Here is a 25,832-nt window from a genome sequence, read left to right as displayed (position 1 = left end):
GTGACTGAAAACCTGTTCTATGATCTTCACGAGTTTGGAGACACCACTGGTGTTCACAAACCACATTGAACACATTGCCATATCAGATTGGATATAGCAAACAGGATCAGCCAAGAATAACCAATAGCTGAGGTTAAACACATACTGGTAGATGCTCATAAATTAAGAGAAACAATCATGGCGTATCTGAGAATCGAATCCCCAACCAAAGATTTGGGGTACAGAAAGTATACGCAAAACAAGGCGACTTCGACGACTGGGTAAGCCACTGATTTACGTCCTCTGAAGTCGTAAATCGCCAATACTGCCAAACTTTTTCACAAGCAACGTAATAATCACGTTTAGTACTATTCTAAACAGCAAAAGAAACGCAAATTTCGAAAAATGAATTCTCTTAAAAGTAAGCATTGGTTAATGTCTTTTTTTCAAAACTTGAAAAAAAAACGAGTTGCGTTTGTTTTGCAGTTCAGTATAGTGAATCCATGCTGTCGTAAAATGCGATTAGCAGCATCTGGTGTAAGCCTCTCTCACTTGGTTGATGAGGTGTCATCGAATCACACCGATAATCACAAGGTCAATGACTTGTTTGGCCCAGACTCGATTACTTACAGACGATTTTTGTTGAGTTGAAAAATTGATGAGTATGGCATTATGCAACTGAGTTGCTGTAGCAATTTTGAGTGTTGGCGGGTGATAATATCTCCATCTTGCAGGCATATGTGTAGTTTCATAAAGACACGTTGAACAGTATCGAAGACGCCAGGCCACACTCTCTGACACCCCAATTCTCATCTTTCAGCCTTATTATCATTGGTCATTATATCTACATAACTTGCTGATCGCCACATCCAGACGTCATTATGTCATTGCAAGGATATAAATGAGGACCAGACTTCTCTTTAAACACCTCGCACCCTCATTATACACCTCGCACCATACTCTCAGTGATATACAGTTACTGACTGATAAAGCAGACAAATATCCATCGGGATAGTTTTCCACCTTTTATTAGAAACAAAATACCAACAAAAATAGATAGTAAATACCATAAATATCTGCTCTGAGACCACCTTGGTGCCCTCTCGGAGGCTTTTTACTACAGGCATAATATCATAGAGTACGAGACAGGGACAATAAGTGGAAGGGTTAGTAGATAATAAGATTCTTCACAACCAGTCAGTTAATACCAGTATCGGGATGGTCTTACATAGCATCTGTGCATTAGAAGTAGACTGACATTGTCACATGCCAATGTTGTTCCTAAATGGCATACAGCATGGCCACGACAATAGCTATAGTTCAAGACACTGTTCTTCTAGGCTCTTCCCAATCACCATGGTTCATGCCACTTTTAGCAATATTCCAGCAGTATCAGATCGGGGGTGGGGGAATGCATGGCTATTTCGCTTCAAATGCACAGGTCAATGAGAGTCCTTGGACTATATGTGACATATGGGAATCACAGACTATCACACTGGCCTTGTGTTATCATACCTACCTCACACTCTTGACATACAAAATACATTTGGCGCTGACAGTGTACAAATCGTATCGTATCACTAACATTTAAGGGTATGTCAGTGTTCTTGACATTGTGTTCCTTAATTTCTCTACAAAGAGGCTGTTAGATGAATATCTAAAGAAAACAAAATTGATATATGTCACAACGGTTACTGATTCTTGTGTGCAAATGATGGACTGTCCGTAAGTTTTTACTGCTAGTCGGATGTATTTGAACTTGACTAAAATACTCTTAGAAATCCTATTCAAACGGCCAACTGCAAATGCAAATGAGCTTAATCAAGCACTCTTTCAGAAAAATAGCCTCTGACAGACAAAACTTCTGAAACTGATTAATCAAAGGGAATTTACTAACTAATCAGCCAAATTAAAGTGATTGTGAACATTGAAGCTCAAATATTATACAGCGGAGCATAAGAACATTGAGCAGTCTGGTAATGTCAAGTATTTTGTTTCCTTCTTATTTGGACAGCTAAACACAGGCAGAGCGTTCCTCCTTAAGCAACAGATACCCATAGATGGGACTTTCAGTTATGATGCCAAGTAGTCTGAGAGCAAATAGTCTGCAGTTAAAATATATTGGTTAAATCATGATGCCTTTCCTAGGTCAATCTTTTTCTGGATGGCTCTGGCAGAATGGTAGATCATCCCGTCTATAAGACCAGCAACTGTAAAACGCAGACACAATCAATGAATCATTACATACAGGTGATAAAAGAGACACACAATCAATGGATCATTACATACAGGTGATGAGTGTGTGTCAGCAATATTCAAGCTGTATCAGGCTGTAAGCAACAGTGAGCCAGATAGATCTGGGGCAGCCTTTAGCAACAATATAACTGTTGGACAAAAATAATGGGCTTCACATCATTTACCTGTGCTGGGAACTGAACCCAAGTCTTTGGCATGATAAGTATCTTTAAACTACACGGTTGTCCTGTAAGTAATACCCTGGAAAATGATTCAAGCTGCCAGTGCACAGTCATTAATAAGAAACCATCATGCATCATATTCAGCACATTTACATTACACACATGGTGTACTGGGGGCCACCTCAGACCCAGGATACCAAGGGCCCTCTGCATAATGCTATGTTTACAAAAAGAATGTCCCTCACACACTTTAATATCATATCACAGCATTAGAACAGCTGACAAGGCACTCACAGTCAGCGAGTTTAATTTGGGACCAATTTCAGTAATATCAAGAAAGGGGGACACTGTAAATGGATTCCAGACATTGTATCCATGTAGGTGATTGAACCCGTGTCTGAATCATGATGAGAGAATGCCTTAACTACTGGGCTACGATACTCTCTCTCAGGCACTCAGAGGTACAGCAGGGGTCTAAGGTTGCATTCAAGATTATTGCCCTTATGCAGACATATCTACGTGTGCATGTGTGTGCATGCATGTTTGTAGTTGTCCAAAGGATCCAGTAGACAGCACTGTTCAGTCAAGTCATCCTTGCTCCAGTGCTGTTCACTGCTAGACTCTGGATAATGACTCCTCAGGGATCAGTATGACCACTACTGGTGTAGTGTACTTACCTGTAAATACTCCTCCTATTATTGCACAAACACCTGTCAGAAAATGCATGAAGGATCTGAAAGTGAAGAAAATAGTGGTCAGCACGAGGTCAGCAATACTAGATTTTTTCAAAAATCATAACACAAAGTCATGTTCACATGCAAATAGTTCCTTTTGGTGCTAGAGATATGGGGCCCATAATCATCTTAGCCTATCATAGATGAAACCGGATAGCTGTCCAAGGGAGACAACTCTTGAGTCCTCCTAGACCTCCCAGACAGATCTAGACAACAGCCAATATTGAACAATATTCGACATACACATACCAATATATATATATATAGATATACTGACATATGTTTGGGGGAGTTTGGATTTATCGTACTTGAAGAAAAAGCCTTTAGATATCACATGTGAGGACTCACACTTGAGTTACTGGTACAATGCTGTACAACACACAAACAAAACATGCCAAACCTGTTCCTAATTGCCTTTCAATTCATCAGATGACATTTCATTGTAACAGTTACGCATGTTGGTGTACATTACACATCATTTATAGTCAGTTTGCAGTGAAAATGTACCGATGAATTTCACTTTAAATTAAAAAGTAAACCAAATAAAGTGAAATTAGGCTGCCAATCTTCATAATTTTATCTTGCCAACTGAAAATTAAGTCTCAGAATTCATGCAAGAACAAGAACTTATAATCTTGTTTATAAGTTTATCTTGTTTAACCTATAAACAAGATAAAAGTTGTTTATCAAACATTATTATTATTATCAAATCATTATTATTGGTTTGTACTACAAGGGATAGTTAGTTGGAACTGTGAAACTAACGCATGTGTGGTATGTGATGAGCATTAACAAAGTCAAACCCAAGTCGAGAGCGCCACCTACAGTCACCACATGACAACACGTTAACCATTTGCTCTTCGAAAAGCCGGCTTTAAGTTAAAAATGTCCAACATGAAAAGAAACAACAGAGCAAAACAAGATACAGATGCGCCCGGTAAGCCGTCGCACACAATTCTAGATGATGGGGCTCAGACAAGATCCAGTATGATCACCGAGAAAACAACAAGCACATCTAGCTTGTCAACCACGCCAGCCGCCATTGTTCTCGACTCGGACAAGGTAGACCGGGACGACTTAAAAAGCTTTATTGCTGAAGCTCTACAAGTACAAACTAAGGAAATAGTAAGTAGAATGGAATCAATGAATACTGAGATAAAGGATTTACACACGAAAACGTCCGACATACTTGCCACTGTTCACTACAATGCTGAACAAATTGAGGCGAACATTTTGGAAATAAATCAGCTAAAAGATGATATGTCGGCGATGAAAACAGAATATGACAAAAAGTTTCTCACTCTTGAACTTTACTCCAGGAAAAACAATTTGCTAATCTATGGCATACCCGACGAAAAAGATCCTGAAACAGCCGCAAAAGAAATCTTCAGTCTACTAGGGATACAGCATGCCAAGGAGATGATGTTCGACAATGTGCACAGACTACCCAGAAAAAGCACGGATCCTCAAAACTTCAGGGCTTCAATGCCGAAGCCAATCGTAGTGAAATTCGTCAGGGCAATAGATAGACAGAATGTCTACAGTGCTGCAGGCAAGAACTGGGGAATTCTGAAGGAAAAGAAGGTCACGATCCGAACTGATCTCCCTGTCTCTCTGAAAAAACACCGTGGTCGCCTTGCAAATAAAGCCTTTGAACTGAGAAAAACCCATAAAGTACAGACACGGATTCTTGAAAAAGGAATCGACATCTCCTTGCAGGTCAGGAAGAACCCACAAGATAACTGGAGAACAATTGGACTGTACGAAACTTTCTAATCTTTGTGTTCTGTTTGCACGGATATGTAAACATGTGCACCACTCGGGTAAAGGGATAAATAAGTATTCAAACGACGTAATTTACTTTATATACATCTAAGACTACTGTTGAAGTTGGGCACGATGACTATACAACCCAAATGTGCCGAACAATTCGACGATCTGGCAACGAGAAGCTTTCTGGGAGCCATTCTCACCAAAACGTTTCCATCCTTGCTTTGCTTCTAATGTTTGTAAACAAATACACGTGGTAATCTATTTATAGCGGCTTCATTCACCCCGGGGCTACCGGATGTTGTTACGTTACTCTGATGGATGTGTTAGCACAGTTAGACGAATTTCGTATGATGTTATCTATGACGTTCTACGCTTTTTCTCCACTCAGTATAAGGATGTTTCTGGATAAGTATTCCTCTTTCAATACTATTAGAGGCAGGTCCCGGCATCAATGTATATATATTACGTCAGTTGGACATCTAGCTCTAGTTCACATTGCACACATTTGGACTATCATTCATGCGGCTTGACTTCGAAGACCAAGAACATGGTTCGCCCGCTATTTCGTTTTAGTTACCCTCTATTTCTTTTAATACATGTTTTCTATTTATCAGGAAAAAAAGGTTCTCGCGATATCACAACACAAATATTTACTGTACAAGCTCTCCCACAAGCATGTTATGAGCGCTTCTACCTCCATTCAGTTGGCAAGGATACCACTGTGTCAGACAGTTTAATTTTAGGTATATTGATAGTTCTCGTAACCATTGACTACAATGGATAATGTTAAGAAAATCAAAGTTATCTCAGCTAATTGTAGAGGACTTGCAGACAAATTTAAAAGAAAAGAATTAATGAACATACACCGGAAAAAACTACACTCAATCATATGTCTGCAAGATATTCATATTGATGCATCTACTTGCAATTTCATGAGAAATGAATGGGGTTTACAATCCATAATTGCACCTTTTAAATCTAATTCCAGAGGAGTGGCCATTCTCTTTAATAATGATGTTGATCTTAAAATACATAAGACCTTAATAGATGAAAATGGAAATTATATAATAGCTGATGTAACAATAGAGGATAAAAGACTAACACTAACGAATCTCTATGGTCCAAATATCGATGACAGTAATTTTTACACTAATCTATTTAAAAATATTCTAAATCTTGAGAATGATTCTCTGATAATAGTTGGAGACTGGAATTTGGTGATTGATCCAACAATTGATCTTGAGAATTATAAACATGTAAACAACCCTAAATCAAGAAATACTGTTTTAGAATTTATTGAATCTTATAATCTTGTTGATGTTTGGAGGAATATGAATGATAAATGCAGAAAATACACCTGGTGGAAAAAAAATCCAAGACAACAAGCCAGACTGGATTTCTTTATTGTATCAGAGGATATATTTGACATAACTCTAGACTCAGATATTTTGCCAGGCTATAAAAGTGATCACTCAACAATTACATTAACCTTTTCCAACACTTTAGGCCAGGAACGAGGACATGGATATTGGAAGTTTAACACTTCATTGCTGTTAAATCCTGAATATGGAAACTTAGTCAGATCTATTTTGAACGACACAGTTCAGGAATATGCAACAGAAAAATTGGATGATCTTAATAACACCGAAAATATTATACTTAATATTTCTAACTCCTTATTTCTGGAAACGTTACTAATGAAAATTCGAGGAAAGACTATATCTTTCTCATCCTACTTGAAGAAAACAAAAGCAAAAAATACAGAACAGTTAGAACTTAAAATAAAACAGGTTGAAGATACTATAAGAAAAAACTTTCAAAACATAGATGAAGAACTTTTGAGTGAACTATCAAAATATAAGAAAGAAATGGAAGAAATTAAAAATGAGGAAATGAAAGGAATACAAATTCGAAACCGACTTCTTTGGTATGAAGAAGGTGAAAAACCTTCAAAATATTTCTGTCACCTGGAAAATAGAACGTTCACCCAAAGATCAATCAACAAGTTAGTAACTAATGATAATAGTGAAATTACTGACAGCAAGTCAATACTGAATGAACTAAAATTATTTTACAAAAATCTGTATGCCTCTCACAAACAATATGAGGATGAAAATTGTTTGAAGGATATTAATACTCCAATCTTAAACCAAACACAGAGGGACTATCTTGAAAGAGAAATCAGTTTAGATGAAATTAGTAATACTGTGCACAGAATGAAGAATAATAAAAGTCCAGGGATTAATGGTTTTCCTATTGATTTCTTTAAATTTTTTTGGAAAGAATTAAAAACATGGATCTATAGATTCATTAGAGATGTATTAGCCAAGAATGAAATGTCTGTGAATTGGAAAAGAGGTGTTATTACCTGTATTCCAAAAACCAATAAAGATAGAACATTACTTAAAAACTGGAGACCGATCACTTTACTGAATGCTATTTACAAAATTATCAGCTCCTGTATAGCACACAGATTAAAAACGACCCTAGACGAACTCATTCATTCTAACCAAACTGGTTTCATACCAGGGAGGACAATTAGTGAAAATACAAGATTATTATATGATATTATGTTCGAAACAAAGAAACAGAACATCCCTGGTTTGCTAATCCTTATTGATTTTGAAAAAGCTTTTGATTCTGTTTCAAAAGATTTTATCAATCTAGTCCTCCATAAATTCAAATTTGGCCCCAAACTGATAGGATGGATAAATACACTAACTTACGAAACAACATCTTGTGTCATCCAGCATGGTAACTTATCTGAGTTTTTTTCAAATGAAAGGGGCTGTAGACAAGGAGACCCTTTATCCCCATATCTTTTCCTCTTTGTAGCTGAGATTCTTGGTTGCATGATAAGACATAATGAAAATATCAAAGGTATAGTTATTTATGATAATGAATATAAACTGAATCAATATGCCGATGATACTGAACTATTTCTGAATGGAACTGAAGAGAGTTTGTACTCTGCAATAGACACAGTTAATACTTTTTACAAGATGTCAGGTTTGAAAATTAATGTGGATAAATCAAAAGCAATATGGATTGGATCAAAAGCTAAATCTACTGATATGATATGTCATGATCTAAAAGTTGAATGGGTAGTTGGTGAATTTGATGTACTAGGTATCAAATTTACACCAGATCTTGAAGATCTATGGGTAATCAACACTAGGAAAAGACTTGAAGAAATTAATAGACTCCTAGCATCTTGGAGAAAGAGAAATTTAACACTTATTGGTAAAATAACAGTAATAAAAACTCTAGCAATCTCCAAATTGGTTCATATTTTCAATTCCCTGCCCAACCCACCAGCAGATTTTATTACTTCTATTGAAAAAATGCTTTTTAAATTTGTTTGGAATGACAAGAATGACAAAATAAAGAGGAATATAATAAAAAATAACTATAAAGAAGGAGGTTTGAGAATGATCGATATTAAAACATTTATAGACGCTTTGAAATTATCCACGTTGCGACGATACTTCGGAAAAGGTGATAAGGAAAATCCATGCAACATACCTTTCAAAGACATATTTAATTTAGGAGCAAATTCTGAGGCCTACATTAAGATTGAAAACCCTTTTTGGCAGGATGCACTGAAAGCATGGCAACTATTTCACCAAAAACATTATATTGACCCAAATAACATCAATGAAATTCTATCACAACCATTATGGTTTAATCACAATTTCAAAAATTCATTAAACTATATAAAGAATTGGGCAGATAAAGGGGTTATTAATATTAGGGATATTTGTGACGAAAATGGACTATTGTCATTGGAATCTTTAAAAGAAGTATATGATATCCAAGGTACTTTTTTAGATTATAGATATTTACTACACACATTTCCAGATTCTTGGAAAAATACTCTAAATCAATGTCATTCAATACCAGTCTGGGATTTAAATATTAACCATTGCCAGACTTGTCTCATAAAAACATCTAAAGGATGCAGAACTTTTTATGATAAACTTATTTCCAATGATATATACCAAAATGTTTGTAAAAAGTGGCAGCGGTTTTTCCCAAAAACAGACTTTGACTGGGAAAAAATATTCACAGGATACAGAAAAGATTTGCAAGACACAAAACTCATAGATTTTCAATATAGATTTCTACAAGGTGCTATTTATACTAAAAGAGAATTGCTTAAAATGAAGAAAGTTGATAGTAGTACATGCTGTTTCTGCAAGGATATAAATGAGACTGTCTGTCATGTGTATTGGGAATGCCAAGTGACCCAAACATTTTGGAGAAAATTACAAATTTGGCTCAACAATTCATTCCCTCATCCATTTCACTTTACAAAACATATGGTTTGGTTTGGTACTCTAAACCGAAATACATTACTAAACCACATCACCCTTGCAGCCAAAAGACACATTTACATATGTAGTATTAAGAATATACATCCTGATATGACTTCATTTACAAAAACCCTAAAAGAAATATTCTTTGTTGAGAAACATATATGCCAAAAAACTAATAAAATAGATCATTTCAGTCAAAAATGGGGCCCTCTTTTCCCAGTACTTGGATAAATTTTAATCTTCCTATATACCTACCAATCACCTATATCAACCTGTATATGTCTATTACCAAAATGTTGATATGATTTCTGTATATCATCCATCCATATGTACCTGTGTTTTGTACTATGTGTAATCACATGAACCAATATAAAAAGAAAAAAAAAAAAAAAAAAAAACTAAGTCAAACCCTTGTTGTTCTCGGTGTTTCATTTAATGTGCATACCCCCTTGTAATACAAACAAATAAAGGGATCTGAAAATGTCATTGTAAAACAACTTATATCATAAGTTGATTAAACTTCCGAGACTTTAATATTCAACTGGCAAGGAAGAGTTCTGCGGATTCACAATCTTAATTTCACTTTATTCAATTTACTTTTTGTTTAAGAGAAACTCATTGGCACAATTTTCACTGCAAACAGACTATATCTAGGAACAAACGATGCAGTCTTCACACATAACATAACATTAGGAAAATATATCTGTCATGACACAGAAGAGACTTTGGTTTATCATAAAAATATGTTAGATATGTTGTCAACAGTTGAAAAAACAAAGACAACTCATGGACAAAAGTTGCTTTTGTGGATGATATTTGAATATCTTCTGCATAAATATTAAACTGCTGGAATCAAGTTTGAAATACTGCTAAATCAAGAGATAAATGTTCAACCCCAAACATATATCAAACAAAATTTGAGTAGAGGCCACAGTTATATTTTTGCAAAATGGCAGCCATAGTGTCAAAACTGAAAATTATTTTAAGTATCATTAATTTATGTGTCATCATTATTTGGAAGAAGTGCACTATGCTCCAGTTTCACTGATCCAGTGGTTTCCACGCATAATATGTTTTAAGTTTAGTGATATATAGTATAACCCAGGAACAAAGCTGAGAATGATAAGTAGTTTTCCTTAAGCACTCACCTCTGTCTTTCTGTATATTTTACCATCATAGGTGACAGCTCATACATGAAGAAGACTCCTGGCAGGCCGCTTTCACCTGATCCCCCTGCCACAGTCTTGGAATGTTTGGTCACTGAGAACTGATTGGTGTGCAGCGTCTGGAGCAACGGTCACAGTTCAAGCACTTAAAAACTCAGAAAATTAATGTTCCAAACCTTTGTGCCTACATTGAACATCAAAGTAATTTTGCTTAAATCTAAAAATTTTCAATTTATATTTGTTCGCATGTCTACTTACTAAGTTATATTTGTGCGTGGCACTTGGGGTGGCATTTCTTAAACAATATGTCAGTCTATATTCAACATTTGAAATGTTTCCTGTGTAGAGCTTGTTTCTCTGTCCTTATTACAATATCTGTTCATGTAGCAATCAAATCTACAATCTATTATAAAAGAAAAAGAAAAGAAAAGAAAAAAAAAAAAAAAAAAGCCACGAAATGCACGAAAGCACGAAATGTCTCACTTTGTCAAAATACCCAACTTAGTGTTTTGGCCAAAACCTGATGCAAAAATTAGCATTTTGGGGCCAAAATTAGTAGCATCCTTTTCAAAGAATTTTCATATTTAATTAAATAATTAAAGATACATATTCTAGGAATGTGCTATTAACCACATACTTACCTAAATCAGAAGTAAGTATACACATATAGCTTGATACTGAATAAAATGTGGTTGAAATGTATTGTGTATGCTATTTCATGATTTAATCTAAACTATTTTTTTTAACTTCTGGGGTATATTTTCACTGCTACTGTAGTTGAATATTTTGTGTTAGTTTTTCAGTAACAAATTTGATAAGATCATAAAGGTTGACATGTGGTATCCACAAATACAGCTTCACATAAATCCTGATGCACTTACCTTGCCATTAATTTGGGTGTAAGTGGTTGGCACAACTTTAACAAAATACTGAAACATCATCTGTTCTGTAAACAAAGAGTTATTATTTAGTTACAGTCTACATTTTCAATCATACAGTATACATGAAATGAACCTACCCAAAAATAAGTCAATAATTTTCATTACATGATTTACTATATTTGGAATGTCTCTCCATACAAAGCCTGTCATGCTTTGATGTGACCGATGAATGCCTAATATGCAAATTACACTTAACTGTACTTCATTGAGGATATTGGTGAGGCAATATTGTGAAGTTAACAGGTAGGAATCTCATGGCAAACCTTAAAGAGGGGTTCGACAAAAAGCACCATGCAGTTGATCCTACATTACTCAGTTTCACTACAAAAAAAAAAGAATTCAGAGGGCTGAATAATGTGTACATACATAAATCAGAAAGTCAACAGTGGGCGTTTTTATTTCTTTCACCTTTTCCCTAAGGAACCATTGCTCACACCCTCGCAGACAGTAAGACTTGCCACGAAGTTACATTTTGACATAAACAAAACATACTTGGGGCCAAGCCGGGAGTCGAACCCGGGACCTCTCGCACCCGAAGCGAGAATCATACCCCTAGACCACTTGGCCAGCACGCTAGCAATGAGACATTGTTATTGAATACATTCAAATTAATGCTTTTCCGCACTCGACTGTGTAATCACTTGAAAATATGTTCGTGAAATAGGCACACATGTGTTTCTTTTAAACGATCGCACTGATCAAAAGACTTATCAATGTTCAGTAAACGAAATTCGAAGGGCAAAACATGGAAACCGGAAATGAAGAGAGTGCTCATGGGATACAAAATGGTTTCCGAAGCTTAACTGCAGGTGCGCGATGCCTCGGCCACTGTAACTTTTTCACAATTCGGAAAGGTACACACATGTAATCATCGTATTGCTATTTTGCTAATGACTTCATTAGGTTTCGGAGTCGGACTGTAGTAGACTGGTATCCTCTTTCTCGCGTACTATGGTGGCAATCGTTATTGTCAAATGGGTCAAAAAGCAAACACGCAAGGTCAGGTTTCAACTGTTTCGATAATCTGTGGAAAACGCAACATTCTAAGTAATATCATTTAAACGCCATACCCCAGTAGACAGTATACTTATACGTCATCATCAAATCTCAGAAATGTCACCCTCTCCGGCTTTTCTATGAGTTCGGTTGGGTTTACCCTTGGAGTGTTCCAGCTCATCGCACGTGCTGAAGCGAACGGATTCGGAGATTCTACGAATAAGGGCATTTCAAATGATGTTTTACCAGAGGGAAAATTGGTGTTGCAGTCAGTGTCTTGCTTTGAATTCAAAATTACTCCACTTCATCTGATTTCTTCAACACAAGAGCTAATATTAGCCTGTTCAAGTGTTGTGTAAATTATATTTTTGTGCCTCTTTGGATTTACCTAACATTAGTTGTGTTAGTTTTCACAGGTCAAACACTCACTAAGTCACAAGTATACTTAGCATTTTCTTTTTCATGCATCATTGTCTTTCCCTGTGGAAAGAGTTACTTCCATTACCCAATATCCTTTCTTCTACAGATAAACAGAGGTAACACAAAGTAGTTAAACCCTATTTGTTACACTTAGTGACTTAAAGGGGCACTGATGTGGAGCAATTTCCATGGACTGGTGGTTTCTTTTGTTTTTGTTTTTCTCCTGTGAGTACTGGGATGATATCCCAGAATTCGTGACTGGTTCGTGATCTCTGCTGTGCTTCTCATATGCTCAGATGATAGTTTATGTGTAGACTGATAAAAGAAGATGAAGTCATTTTACTTCATTATTATGAAAACAACTCAAACACTTTGAAGTTTACTCATCTGCCAGTGGTATAAAAAAAACCTGTTAGGACTGAAAAATAACGAAGTCAGTGTACGTTTTTATATTTTGTCTTATAAACCTAATTAGTTCCTTGTCACATTTGTATACATTTTGAAAGTTAATAAAAAAAAACATGCAGTCTGCTTATACTTGCAGGGAATTTCTAACATGATTTCAATATCTAAACATTGCATAGATTGCCAACATGAATCATATTTCACACACACCCTATCTAGTGCATGTTTTCTGTAATACAGATTCTGCTGAATGCTGGAAGAAATAAACTAAAACAAAATGCAAATATTAAATTTAAGACAGACGAAAGTTATAGCAAGAATGTCAGGCTATTACCTTGTTCAGGAATGTATCCATCAACATCCACATAAAAAGAACGATATTCCATTCATCTGCAGCTGGTAAATAATCCTGCTGTATGTCTTGTGTTTTTCAACAGTCTAATATGCGAAAAAGTGACACATCGTTTGAGAAATTTTCACACTGGTGTATCCATAATCTCACTGGTCACCCAGGACAGCACACCTGGCAACTACCTGTAGGATGTCCGCCATTAGTTAGCCAATAATGAGCAACAATCAATCAATCAAGGCAGTGGCGGTTAATTCTTTGTAGGAAGGATGTTGTTTTTACACTCGTACTTTGCAACAGGGTGTATTCAGAATAGATTACGTAAATCTAGACTCATAAACACTGCCTTTTTGACAAATCCGCTGTGGAAGTAATTAATCAGTGTGTTATCGGTTAATCCTTTGATTGAAGTTTGTTTTTGTAACTCAGGTGAAAAACCCTCTTGCATCCCTTACATGCACATACTACATAACATACAATACATTTGCCACTACACACCTTAATTTATAATGTTGGGTATTTACTCCAGACAGAAGAAATGCCAAATGGGAACCTGCGTCGAGTAATTTTAGTGGTGTTACCACTATTTATACCCGTTATAAATTCATGAACTGACCATCAAGTGAATGATGACTAATAACACGTGTAGGTTTACACCATCAAACGCGAGTTACAGCAAGGAAGATGCAATCTCTGTGTCGCATGCAACCGTGAAAACACTTTTGGGCCGAAACTGTTTTGAGGCAACGGAAATTCGTTGTTACATAAGAAATGCACATAGGTATATGCTGTGTACTTGGGTAAACGTGAAAAGTTTCAGATTTCTGTACCAATGGCAAAGTCGTCGTTATTAGTTTACGAATTCAGATAAATCAACTGTGTGTTTTTTTATTATCATAGATAATAAACTAGGGTTGTAGCTACCAAAATGTACGTATGATGTTTGCTATGACAGCGGGGCCAACCCTCAAAACTATCTAAATATAAAGTTTTGCAATCTTTTGGACTAATATGAAACAATGGCTTGCTACGTGTATGTAGACATCATATTTTCACATGACATGATTAAATATTGAGGTAAAAAACACAGAAATAGGATCAAATTGGATCAGTCTTTATACCATCCAGGCAGCATGTGGTGGGCATCCGGCCTCCTCACTTTTTAGGGTGAAGAAATTCTGCTAATGTGGACAGGAGCCCAGTCCCATTGTCTGTCATGGTCGAGGGAGCGGGTGCTGACCAATTTGCTGCTTGGTTTCGTAATTAGAATGTTGGTGAGAAACTATCTGCTCCATATCAGTGAGTCTTTAATGTTGGGACGTTTACTGTTTTGTGAGTCACCTTATTGTTGAGTTAAATTTTGATAATAATTCTAGTATATATCAATGAATAAAAATTATTTGAGATGGGGAACAGGACCAGAAATTTTACCAAAGTATTGATTTTGCAGTATATATGCTTATGTTTTGTAGGACAAGTCTAATAGATTTTAGCAGTATATTGGTGATCAAAGTATTTAATTATCACAACTTTATTTCAAGTTCAGTAAAAATTATTGAGGTAATAATAGGTGGCCTGTCATATACAGCAGTTATGTGGGATACTGAGATAATTCAATTGTTAAACATGTAAAATTATTGTCAACTGTCCACCTAAACAAATCAGATCAGGGATATGTCTTTCACTTCTTCAATCACAATGAAGAATCAATCATGTGATTGGGCTGACTTTGAGTGCTGGCGATTATGTGCCTGACTCTGAGGGTGCGGGTTCGAATCCCGGATGGGACTCAACCGAAAAAAGTACTAGAACTTGTACTTTACTAAGAAAGTGAAATCCCAAATATGACATATGTTGATATTTTGTCATTATCTGGAGTTTTCTGAAGTTGGTATCAATACTTTTGATCAGCAGAAACATGTACTTGTATATCCAAACCATTGTTATTTTTCAGTACTTTCATAGCGTGCATCTGCCCTGATAATGCCAGCTCCACCGCCAAGTAGCTACTCCATGGGGCATGGCCCCAGTTGTTGGGACCGGGTCAAGATGGGCTTCATGATGGGATTCTGTGTTGGCATGGCTTCTGGGGCTCTGTTTGGGGGATTCTCAGCTCTCAGGTGAGTTTGATAATCCTAGTTATTAACTGTATAAGGTTAGCAAGGTCATATTATCTTGTACCTATGACTTACAATCATTTACATTGGCTAAACATTGTTGCACCTGGACGAATATGGTGTAATCTTGTAATTTAAGAAAGGTATATTTGCTAATCTTGGCATCTTGGCATATGAGCGAAAGTAAGTGTTCCCCCACATCAAGGCAATATTAGTGAGAAATTTAAACTGGAAAAAGAGTAACCCAATTTCAAGCATTTTGGTGATAAACTTTCTAAAGGTTTTAATTATCGTCCGTTAAAAGGTTTGAAATATTCTAATCAACAGTTCCTGGCTTTTAAGAAACATTAGTTGACACAATAAAAATTGAACGACCTTACAAGTTATGTCAGCAGATTCCTAAGGAAAGTTAAAATCATTCCTTTGATACAAAATACATGATCAGAGGTCAGACGGAAATAACATATGATGGTACAAGTATATGGAACCTAGTTTATCAAACCAGGACTTTGTCTCATTGAACCAGTCATAGAAGTATGTGTTGATATTTAGTTCAGGCTAATAATCATGCTTTGCTATTAGTTGAACTTGTCTCCTTAAGTACAATAAAGATCTTGATATATTATCATGTTTCTACTTAATTGTTGCAGGTATGGAATGCGTGGTCGTGAGTTGGTGCAGCAGGTGGGAAAGACCATGGTACAGGGAGGAGGGACGTTTGGGACGTTCATGGGAATAGGAACTGGAATCCGGTGTTGACATGAGTTTGTGTTTCACAGTAGACTTTACAGAAGCATGCTTGAGTTGACGATCACCAAAGCTGACATTCATGAGTGATGCTCTAGCCAATATGGCCAGTTTTACACGTGAATGCAGCGTTTCTATCATGTCATCATTACATTATGTGTTAATAAATGTATATGTAATAAAATTGAAAAACTGTTTTTGATGCTTTGTTTGCACAGTGTTGATGAAATAAATACAAATTGTTCAAACTGTTGATTAGGTCTTGAAACAGCCCTTAAAAAAGCTTCAGATTTCATGGTTGATAATATGTGTGAACCTGAATAACACTGAACAAAATAAGAGTTTTGGTGTCAATGCATGATAATTTCTGGAAATCCTTGCACAAGTATTGGCTGTAACTCTAAACCTGCTTTGTCTGTGTAAACATTTGATTCCATTATCAACAATAATGGAGCCAACTCAACTTTATTCTTGTGAAATTTGGCACCTGTGGGTTTATCTTCATTTACTCCCTCAACCCTTTCCAGTTACTTCATGCACTTTGTGATTTGAGCATGATATACTCAGATAACTTTCCAATCCTTGATGTGCAGTGAATGCTTTAACCATTAAGCTACCTCCACCACCCTTTGCAGTTAGAGGGGGATGATGGGCTAGTCATATGTTTAATGTATTTGCCTGTTATGCCATCCTTGATATCTCCAGGGTATACGCTGCGATAAACCTCCACTATAACCCTCATTTATTTTTATCCAAGGAGGTGTCTACTCTGGGAAGTAAAGTGTACCAATCACAGCTCACTTTCGCTTCTTAAATTATCAAACTACGTAAACCTGGCAACACAAATGATGCTCTGAAAGAGATCGGAGTTCTTGTATATCGCACATATATTTTTTTTAAAGTTTCAGACTTGTCAATTTGTCTGTATTATGATTTCCCCCCAAATCAGAGTTGCACTGCGAACAAACCTTCACGACAGCAATCATAATCTTTGATGACACTTGCAAGCTCAGTTGTAATAGCAGCTTAAATGATTGGCTACTGTAAGAATACTGAGCCAGCAAAGGAAGGTAATAAAATTATCGGGACGAGCCCGAGCTGCATCCAGATCTTCGTTTGATTCCCCACACAAATACGATTTGTAAAGCCTATTTCTGGTGCCTCTCATGCTTTTACAGGGATATCACTTAAAGAGACATAAACTCAACTCTGCAGTTTGAGCAGGGAGTACAAATGACTGGTAGGATAGCCCTGTGATTGAAAAGTCTGTTTGTCATGCTGATAATGAGTACATGACACAGTTAGAAAACCAACATTACTTAGATACATGACCGTTATAAGGCATCAAATGCTGCAGTTACTTGCACAATACAATACTTTGAGATTCTTGAGAGGCACTTAGAAGTTGGAAAATATATAAAATGAGTGCCATGCACATGGATGGCAACTTCTTCATGACTGTACAACAATGTTATAAGATATATCTTTATACTTATATTAAAGAAAAAGTTGCCTTCCATATATTTGTCTTATAAGTTTTACTTGTATCAAATGTAAGCACTATGTCTTGAATCTACAAGGACTGAACAGAATAACAAACTTTGACATATTACTCCAAAGAATGGATGTATGCTTGAAAAACGGAGTAGCAGAAACGCCAATCACACCCGTTTGCAGAATCTAACACAGGCTGTCAGCAAGAGCAAATTCTTTGACCACAGGCTTACTCTTCTACCACGCAATATAATGAAAGGGGAGGTAGCACATCTTACCCTCGTTCGCAGATTCATATGTAGCATCGAGAGGATTGATAATTCCAGGGTAGTCGATGCCAAATGACAAATGGTTGATTTGATGAGAAATGTTGAACTGAAATATTCATAACAATATGTGTCACTAAAACTGTTCAAGAAATACTTATGTATATCATGGTTAATCACTTATGTGCCCTCACACAACAGATGAATTTTAGGAACAGCTAAGAATCGTGTGTTCTTTTAATTAAATAGTATATACTTTTCCTTTGAATGAATGTTTACCTAACTGAGAATGTATACTTTAGCCTTAATACTCAAGGAAAACTTTGGGTCGTCCCCCATAGCATAAGTGAGTGAATAGATCAGTAATGCTTTTTTTTCAGAGCATTATCATTTGCAGAAGCCTGACTTTCATTAATTGTCCGCCAATGGAGGCCACAGACACACTTTTTTAAAATAAATATGGAAACAAATATGGAAATGTCAGAGAATAGAGGTGACATCACCATAGAGAGAGACAACATTTGACCTTGACCATGGACCGCCACTTTTTCAGCACTCCACAACATTATGTGGCCCATCGTCATGCATTTTGTGGGCATTACAGTTTCAGTGGCCCCTCGTTTCTGATAACATGTGGGTGTTTTAATGATAATTCAATCCATTTTCGCTTTGATGTTGTATAATGACTTCACTTATATAATGAACAACATTACACAAAAAGAACTGGCCAAATTAAAAAACCTCAATACTTGAGCTTCAGTAACCATACAACTATCATGGAATAGAGTATGTTGGTCTGAATCCCTGGTGGGGATCAAGAGGGTGAAAACAGGAGTGAGTGAATGATGTCATACTAACTAAACATGGACAGTGTTTGGGTAAAATGAAACAAAGGGTGCCAAGTCAAATTTGTCACAGCCTGGCCCTAACATAGCCAAGATTTGTCTCCATGATGATCACATCCTAATAGTGCCTCACACTACAGCATAAGTCTACATTATAATTCTGTCCAGAAATTCATGCAGCTTCTTTGACACAACCAACCCTCTCAGATGTTTCCTCATGGACTAGAGTCCCTTTCTCTTTCTGCAGTGTAGCGCTGTTGCACTGACTTCTGTCCCTTTCTCTCTTGTAAATGTTCTTGCCACATTTCACCTTATTCATGTTTATTGGCTCCGAAACAAACAACAGGGTTCCTACAAAGGATGAAGTGTTTTCAACTTACCTTCTGTCCACCAAATGCCTGCAGGTCGTGAACTGAAAGTAAACATCATCCTTTATCATCAGATATACTCTCCAACACCAGCATGCATTGTTATAAGGTGGGGTATTTTACTTATCCCTAGAAACTTATTTGCAGTTAAGTCTTGACCTTTCATCTTGTCATTAGCAGTGTATGAAAAAAGGCCCATCAAACCGCCTGAGAGGGGCTAGATTTCAGCTGGACAGCCTATTGTTCTATACATCTGAGTAAATTCACCCTATAATTGTGTCTGGTATGGTTGAGGCAATAACAAATGCCTGCATGGTTTCTGGCTCATTTCATACTCTTTTATTGGTATATCTCCCCAATATTCATGTACCAGTACACTGACATCATAGGATGAAAAGAAACAATGTCTAAAAATATACATGTACATGGCTTCTCAAAACGCACAATTTCTATGTGAGCCCTATCCTTTTCTGGTCAGTTTTAATAGGAGCACAAACACTTCATTTGGATTTGGCTTGTACACATATCTCTCACAAATATATAATTAAATTACATGATCAAACTAAGATGGGATAATCTTAATTCTATTTGTCTTTACCAATACCAGATAACTAACATTCCAAATAAAGTTATAGTTGTTAAATGACAATTTATGGATTGTGTCTATCACTTGAATTTTTGCGATCAATCTGGTAAGCTGTCAACAGACGTAGACACAATTGTTGCTTCAGTATAATCCTTACCATGTACGTGATGCTGCTGGAAGCTCTTCCCAGGAGCGAAATGGAAGTTGCCGGCTACCTGACATGTAGAGAGGAGGCAGTTTTCACATAAGAATTGATGAAAAATCATATTGAATCTGTCAGTTCTTGTCTGGGTGTAAATTGTAACGTCCATTTAACAGGGCAAGTGGGAAAATATGCATGATGTAGTTTTACATGATACCCAAACCTACACACAGATGCCTCTAATACTGGGCATCAGGCAGGGAAACAATAGGTACCATCTTTTAAAATCTTTTGGTATGACAAGCCTGGGGATTGAACCGGACAACCATTTTATTAACTAAGGAGGTGGTGTAAGAGATGATAACTTCACTAATGAGTGACTTTAGTTTTAGCAATATTCCAGCAATATCATGGCAGAAATGGACTTCACACACCATACTTGTTGACCTTGACCTAGGGTTCATCATGTCTACAAATCTGTAGGACATGACCTTAACACCAAACTCACCAGTTGCCAATTGCCTCGTATGGTCAACCTGTCCTAGACAATTCCGGGTTCGATTTAAGAGATGTTCACCTACTTGCACCAGAGACAGCCTGAGATGAAACCTTAGTTGCACCGACCAAATTCCAGTTGCACTGCTTTTATTACAATATGTAATAAAAGTAACATGCTGTTGAATTATTTACATGTTTTATTCAGAGGTTTACCCACTAGAACTTGACTTTCACTTGGTGCACGTTAGACTAATAACTAGGTTTCATCAAGCAATATTGGGTTGCACTAGTGCAAGTAACACAGCACTAACTCGAGCCCTGCAACTGTTTAACTATCATATCCTGCTGTCCATTATGTAGCGACTCACCTTGTTAACCTCCAGGTAACCAAAAACCCTGCAACCTTCATTTTTTTGTGCAGACATTTTCTCGGACCAACCCTCACGCTTGCACTGCTGGATGGTAGATGGGTTGTTGAAAGCCCAGCCCTTTTTCCTGTAGGCTTCTCTAACATCTTCACAAGTGTTACAGCATCTACAGAGCAAGAGAATGCTACTCATCATGGCAGAAGGGATAAAGACTAAGAGTTACTGAGTGTAGTTTTACACCACTTTTAGAAAGATTCAAGCAATATCATGGAGGGTGACACCTGAAATGGGCTTTGCACATTGTACCCATGTTGGGAATCAAACGCAGGTCTTTGGCAGGACCAATGAAAGCTTTAACCACTTGGCTACTGCTCCACCCACCAAAAGGGAAGAAATACAGGCATCGCTTCCTTCTGTCCTTATCTTATTGAGACATAAATTACAATAAATATATTTACACTGTTTGCATTGGAAAGAATTTGACACAACAACATATCACGATATCTTCGACCTTTCTAAGGTGATCGTCATCACACAGTACTTACTTCTTGTCATCAGTCTCAGCTCCATAACAACTGTCACAGCGATTAGGATCAAGTTCCTTAGGCTTTGTAACATTCTGAAACATGCAATATAATAATCAGCACCAAAGATGCTGATGAGAAAAGACACAAAATGTACCCTAGCGTAATGGGTTTTCCATCGGATAATGATAAAATGTTCCATTATAATGCTGTGCTGAACGACTTTGTTGATTTCATTCATATGGTAGTCTTAAGTCTTTTGTGCACTGATGGTGAAATAATCAGTCTGTGAAGATATCAATGTGAATATATTTATAAGGAATAACTTCAATACATTCTTGTACTTAAGAACAAAAGCTGAGAGTTTGGATAAATCTGCATAATTTGGATAAATCTGCTATGCTATTCCAAAATATAAATATACTGAAGTCAGTTCTTATTAACCATCATACTCACTGCAGCCAAATCTTTAGATGCATCACCTAAGACTGCAAGAGAAATACAGATTTATGAATAAGCCGTGAAACCCGATTAAAGACAAGATACAAGTAAAGAAACAAACCTTTGCACTGACACAAAACCAAATGGAATTAAGATCATAAACATGTTGAATATTTGTGTACCTATCCTGTATTACTCCTCAGTGTGAACATGCCAAGCAGTATATGCATCTATGAGATTGAGATAAGCTGTAGTTCTGTAAATATGGAGCAGAGTGAAATGTTCCCTACAAGCCTGCTTGGCGCATCAGTGTTCGCAATAATGCAAAAACCTGCATGTTTCATGCAAATAAATCCACATTTCATGCGCAACATTTTCTACCTGCATGATCTGCAAGCAAAGTGTTTTGTGTTTCGGGAACAAATAACTGAAAAACGTAAATTTTTTGCCCAAGGAACAACAAATGAAAAAAGTTTCTCTCAGCTAATTTGACTTGTAAATGATGACAACCTGCTCTAAAAAGGAAGGAAACAATGTCTTAATGTAAAAATGTTTACTGGGGACCCCGCAACCCACTAGAGACCTCACCACTTTCTGCTGGGGCATATGCCTGCTGTACATGCACACACAAGCTTACAGCGAACACAGTAGCATGAACATTACAGAGATATTATCACATATTCACATGGAGCATTATCATGTTCACTTCATGCTGACTGTCTTGTTCATTACAACTCAATTACAATTTCAGAAGAGGTGCAAATCATTTTCTCATAAATACATTGATGTAAAAATTCAAACAAGAGGCCATCCATTGTCTACGGTGCAAACAATTATATTAATATGAGATGCTGCTTCAGCAGTAGGTCAACTGAGACGATGTCTTCACCAGTGATCCGGAAACCCACATCTATGTATGTTTACTGGTTGACATACTTGCTAACTTCATTCAATGGCTACTTACAATTACTGTGTCATACGTTTGCCTAGTTAGTAAGGCTGGGACGGGTAACCAAACTACCCAGGTTGGGTGGGTAATGGGGTGGAGCTGGGTACCCACCTAAGTACCCCAACCTGTTATGATCATGTGACTAATAAATTAAATAATGTAATCTGTTATTCTTTCATGATAAAAATGTTGTATGTTCACTTATTTCGAATATAGTACATGGTTAAGATATAAAAACCAGAAAATTTTACACTCTGAGTTGAAGAAAATATTGCCGTTTCTTACAAATTTGATGTCAGGAAGTAACACATATCCAGGTAGGGTGATAGTGGGTGTGGTACCAACAGGTAGAAAATTTGGACCCATCCGAACCTTACTAATTGGCAGCTCTGTTGAGTTTCTGGAGCCTCCAGCACCTCAAAAGAGACTCACTCAAGTGTGGTATTGTATAATAGTGATATGAGAGGTTGACTATTGTTTTTTCTGGCCTATAATTGACAGGCCCTCTCCCATGCTGTAGGAACCAACTTGTATCTTTGACAAATCACATGATCACTAACATTTTTCTCACAAGTTTAAGCACCTCTTGTTTTTCTGACTATCACTAACATTCTCTCAAACTAACCTTGTTTTTCTGGCTTGTCATCAACAGTTTTTCCGCCACTATCAAGACGCTGCTTGAACAGGTTGTGATCTACATCAATCTGCTGTTCACCAGACACGTCCATGGCATCTATACTTAAATCTGGAACATCACATCAATACAACTGCTGGTATTGTGTTGCAGTCATAAATGTCATTTTACATACTGACTTATTGATTATCTTCATAGCATCATACATCAGTTATGGATAATACACTTATAACTGGCAGTATTGGAGTTTTCATTGGACAGGAACACCTGTGAAACTAATCAAATTTAGTGAAATGTCATGATGCAGTTTGCTTTGATGGGATAAATATTATGATAATTGCACAAAATTTAACTATGGAACTCAGCACCCATCATGTTATTGAAAACTATTCCATCAATCAAAATACACCGAACCACCTCAATAAACATGGACTTTAAAACATATTTTATACATGAACATTCACAAAATGGAAATAGTTTCAACACATGGAAGAACTCACATGCACAAGGCAACTTGGCAAATACTATATCAACGTTTATTCGAATCTTCTGGCCTTTTGAAGTATCCACAAATAGTTCAGGTTGCACTTCTTTCGTGAGGTAATAGTTAAACTCTGACACAAACAGTATTAACATCAGCACTGCACTGGACAGAGTCACTGAAAAGGAAACGTGACACTGTAGAAATATACCAGTAACATCATAAAGTCCTGAGGTACAACATTTCACTTAGTGATACACATTTTTAAGAAGAAAGAAACCTAGTCCTAATAACATACATGGCTAAATGGGGAAAGATTTGGTTTGGTTGTTCTTTACATCACCCTCAGCATTGTTCCAGCTAGATGGCGGATGTCTGCACAGTACTTTGGAACAGACAATCCAGTGATCAATAGCATGAGTCAATAACTGATTTACACAATTGGGATACAAGGATGTGTCAACTAAGTCAGTGAGCCTAACCACTTGTGAGCCATCTCTTACGACAAGCATGGGTTGCGAAAGACCAGTTCTAATCCGGATGTTTACTGGAGGCTACATAGAGGAAAGAAAGTTTAACAGTATTAATACTGATTCACATGGTATTTCATCTCATCTCGGCAGTGTTTATTATAGCCACTTTCAATGCAGTCCGACTGGCATTATTTTTGTCACTGCAGGTCAACAAAATCAATGTCCAGTGGCTTGGATAAATACATTATGTACAATTAGTCAATACAAACATAACATACACATATACTTATTACTTGGACTGGTAATTTGACAATGACCAAACATCAACATATTTCCTCACAATAATTACTCCACTTAACTATGTTAATAACGAACATGCTAACAACAATCTGATGGATATAAGAAACTGTGTTTAGGTCCAGGTCACTTGCTATAGTAGTGAAATGAATATCACAAACTACAGTGATATAAAACACAAGTTTGTGTTCCCTTTGGGTTTGTTATAACCATAGTTTTCTGTATACCACAATACATGATATTATGTGTATGTATTTGTAAGTATTAGCCAGCTGTTTCACTGAAAGTTGTTCTGCAAGTCAAGCTGACTGGTTGGAGTACACGAATCACTGTAAAGGTCGTTCTACATCTTGTTTTGTCTCTTTTTGTTTACTCTCTAATATCAGGCAACGTTTATCTTGCCTTGGATTTTGACACACTTTGCTGAGAAAGGATCACATGTGACATAATACACCTTTAGCAATACCTTTGTTTCATCAGTGATTACCAAGAGGACTACATCCAGTCTATTATGCTGTTTGGGTTGACTGTATTTTGGAGTTAGAAATCTGGTCTGAAATTCAACGCACAACTTCCATGAACACATTACTTCCTACGTTCTTTAACTGTCCTGAGGGTTCTGATTATCAACGGGTGGCCTGGAGAGATTGTGGCCTGTTTCCACCTCCAATGTGTGTCAGGATATGACACATGAAATACATACGGGGTTGCTTTACACTGAGTTCTAAAAATAGAATATGATGAGATATGAAAGGTCACGACTTAATTGACACACATCAAACTTTCTAACAACGTATCACGTAAGATAGACCCGGGTTGCTTTGAGACTCATATTTCGCACACCTGCAGCTCCTCCGAACGTTTTCACCCGGAAATCTTCCAGCGTCTTTGGATATGCATCAAACTGACGCAGCCGTTCTAACACACTCGGACTCTGCATATTTGGATGTCCTTTTGCCGAACTGCTTGAATGTCAGTGAGCTGGCGATTGCCGTAGCTACTTCTACTGATTTCCACTGTTGGCGAATGAAAACAAGCAGCGTGTCGGGCTTCGACTGTTGACTGGGGTCCCGCCTAGCTGGTGTTAACAATAGCGCATTCAT

General features: G+C 36.9%; 2 protein-coding genes and 1 non-coding gene across 3 annotated transcripts; 1 reads left to right on the top strand and 2 right to left on the bottom strand.

The window, feature by feature from the left end:
• Nucleotides 1-991: 991 nt before the first annotated feature.
• LOC137277564 (endoplasmic reticulum-Golgi intermediate compartment protein 3-like) lies at nucleotides 992-25,832 on the bottom strand. Its single transcript, XM_067809357.1, has 13 exons — nucleotides 25,573-25,832; nucleotides 23,979-24,137; nucleotides 23,470-23,589; nucleotides 21,911-21,942; nucleotides 21,476-21,549; nucleotides 20,931-21,096; nucleotides 20,080-20,137; nucleotides 19,349-19,380; nucleotides 18,136-18,232; nucleotides 11,270-11,334; nucleotides 10,371-10,507; nucleotides 3,074-3,129; nucleotides 992-2,189 (listed from the first exon to the last, which is right to left on the bottom strand). Exons 1-13 carry the CDS (start codon nucleotides 25,667-25,669, stop codon nucleotides 2,110-2,112), a joined length of 1,173 nt encoding a protein of 390 aa, XP_067665458.1. The 5' UTR covers nucleotides 25,670-25,832; the 3' UTR covers nucleotides 992-2,109.
• Trnap-cgg (transfer RNA proline (anticodon CGG)) lies at nucleotides 11,825-11,896 on the bottom strand. The gene has a single exon. It is a non-coding gene; the product is annotated as a tRNA-Pro (tRNA).
• On the top strand, nucleotides 12,100-16,560 carry LOC137277567 (reactive oxygen species modulator 1-like). The gene is made up of 3 exons (XM_067809361.1): nucleotides 12,100-12,183; nucleotides 15,454-15,619; nucleotides 16,267-16,560. Exons 2-3 carry the CDS (start codon nucleotides 15,483-15,485, stop codon nucleotides 16,373-16,375), a joined length of 246 nt encoding a protein of 81 aa, XP_067665462.1. The 5' UTR covers nucleotides 12,100-12,183; nucleotides 15,454-15,482; the 3' UTR covers nucleotides 16,376-16,560.

This window comes from Haliotis asinina, chromosome 3, assembly GCF_037392515.1.
Source record: "Haliotis asinina isolate JCU_RB_2024 chromosome 3, JCU_Hal_asi_v2, whole genome shotgun sequence".
NCBI lineage: Eukaryota > Metazoa > Mollusca > Gastropoda > Lepetellida > Haliotidae > Haliotis > Haliotis asinina.
This window is presented reverse-complemented; position numbering and strand designations above follow the sequence as displayed.

Coding starts and splice junctions, on each gene's coding strand:
- LOC137277567 (XM_067809361.1), top strand. CDS start 15,483: ATGCCAGCTCCACCGCCAAGTAGCTACTCCATGGGGCATGGCCCCAGT. Junction 15,620..16,266: donor GGGGGATTCTCAGCTCTCAG/GTGAGTTTGATA, acceptor TAATTGTTGCAG/GTATGGAATGCGTGGTCGTG.
- LOC137277564 (XM_067809357.1), bottom strand. CDS start 25,669: ATGCAGAGTCCGAGTGTGTTAGAACGGCTGCGTCAGTTTGATGCATAT. Junction 24,138..25,572: donor AACGTTCGGAGGAGCTGCAG/GTGTGCGAAATA, acceptor TTTCCTTTTCAG/TGACTCTGTCCAGTGCAGTG. Junction 10,508..11,269: donor ACACCCAAATTAATGGCAAG/GTAAGTGCATCA, acceptor CCGTTGCTCCAG/ACGCTGCACACCAATCAGTT.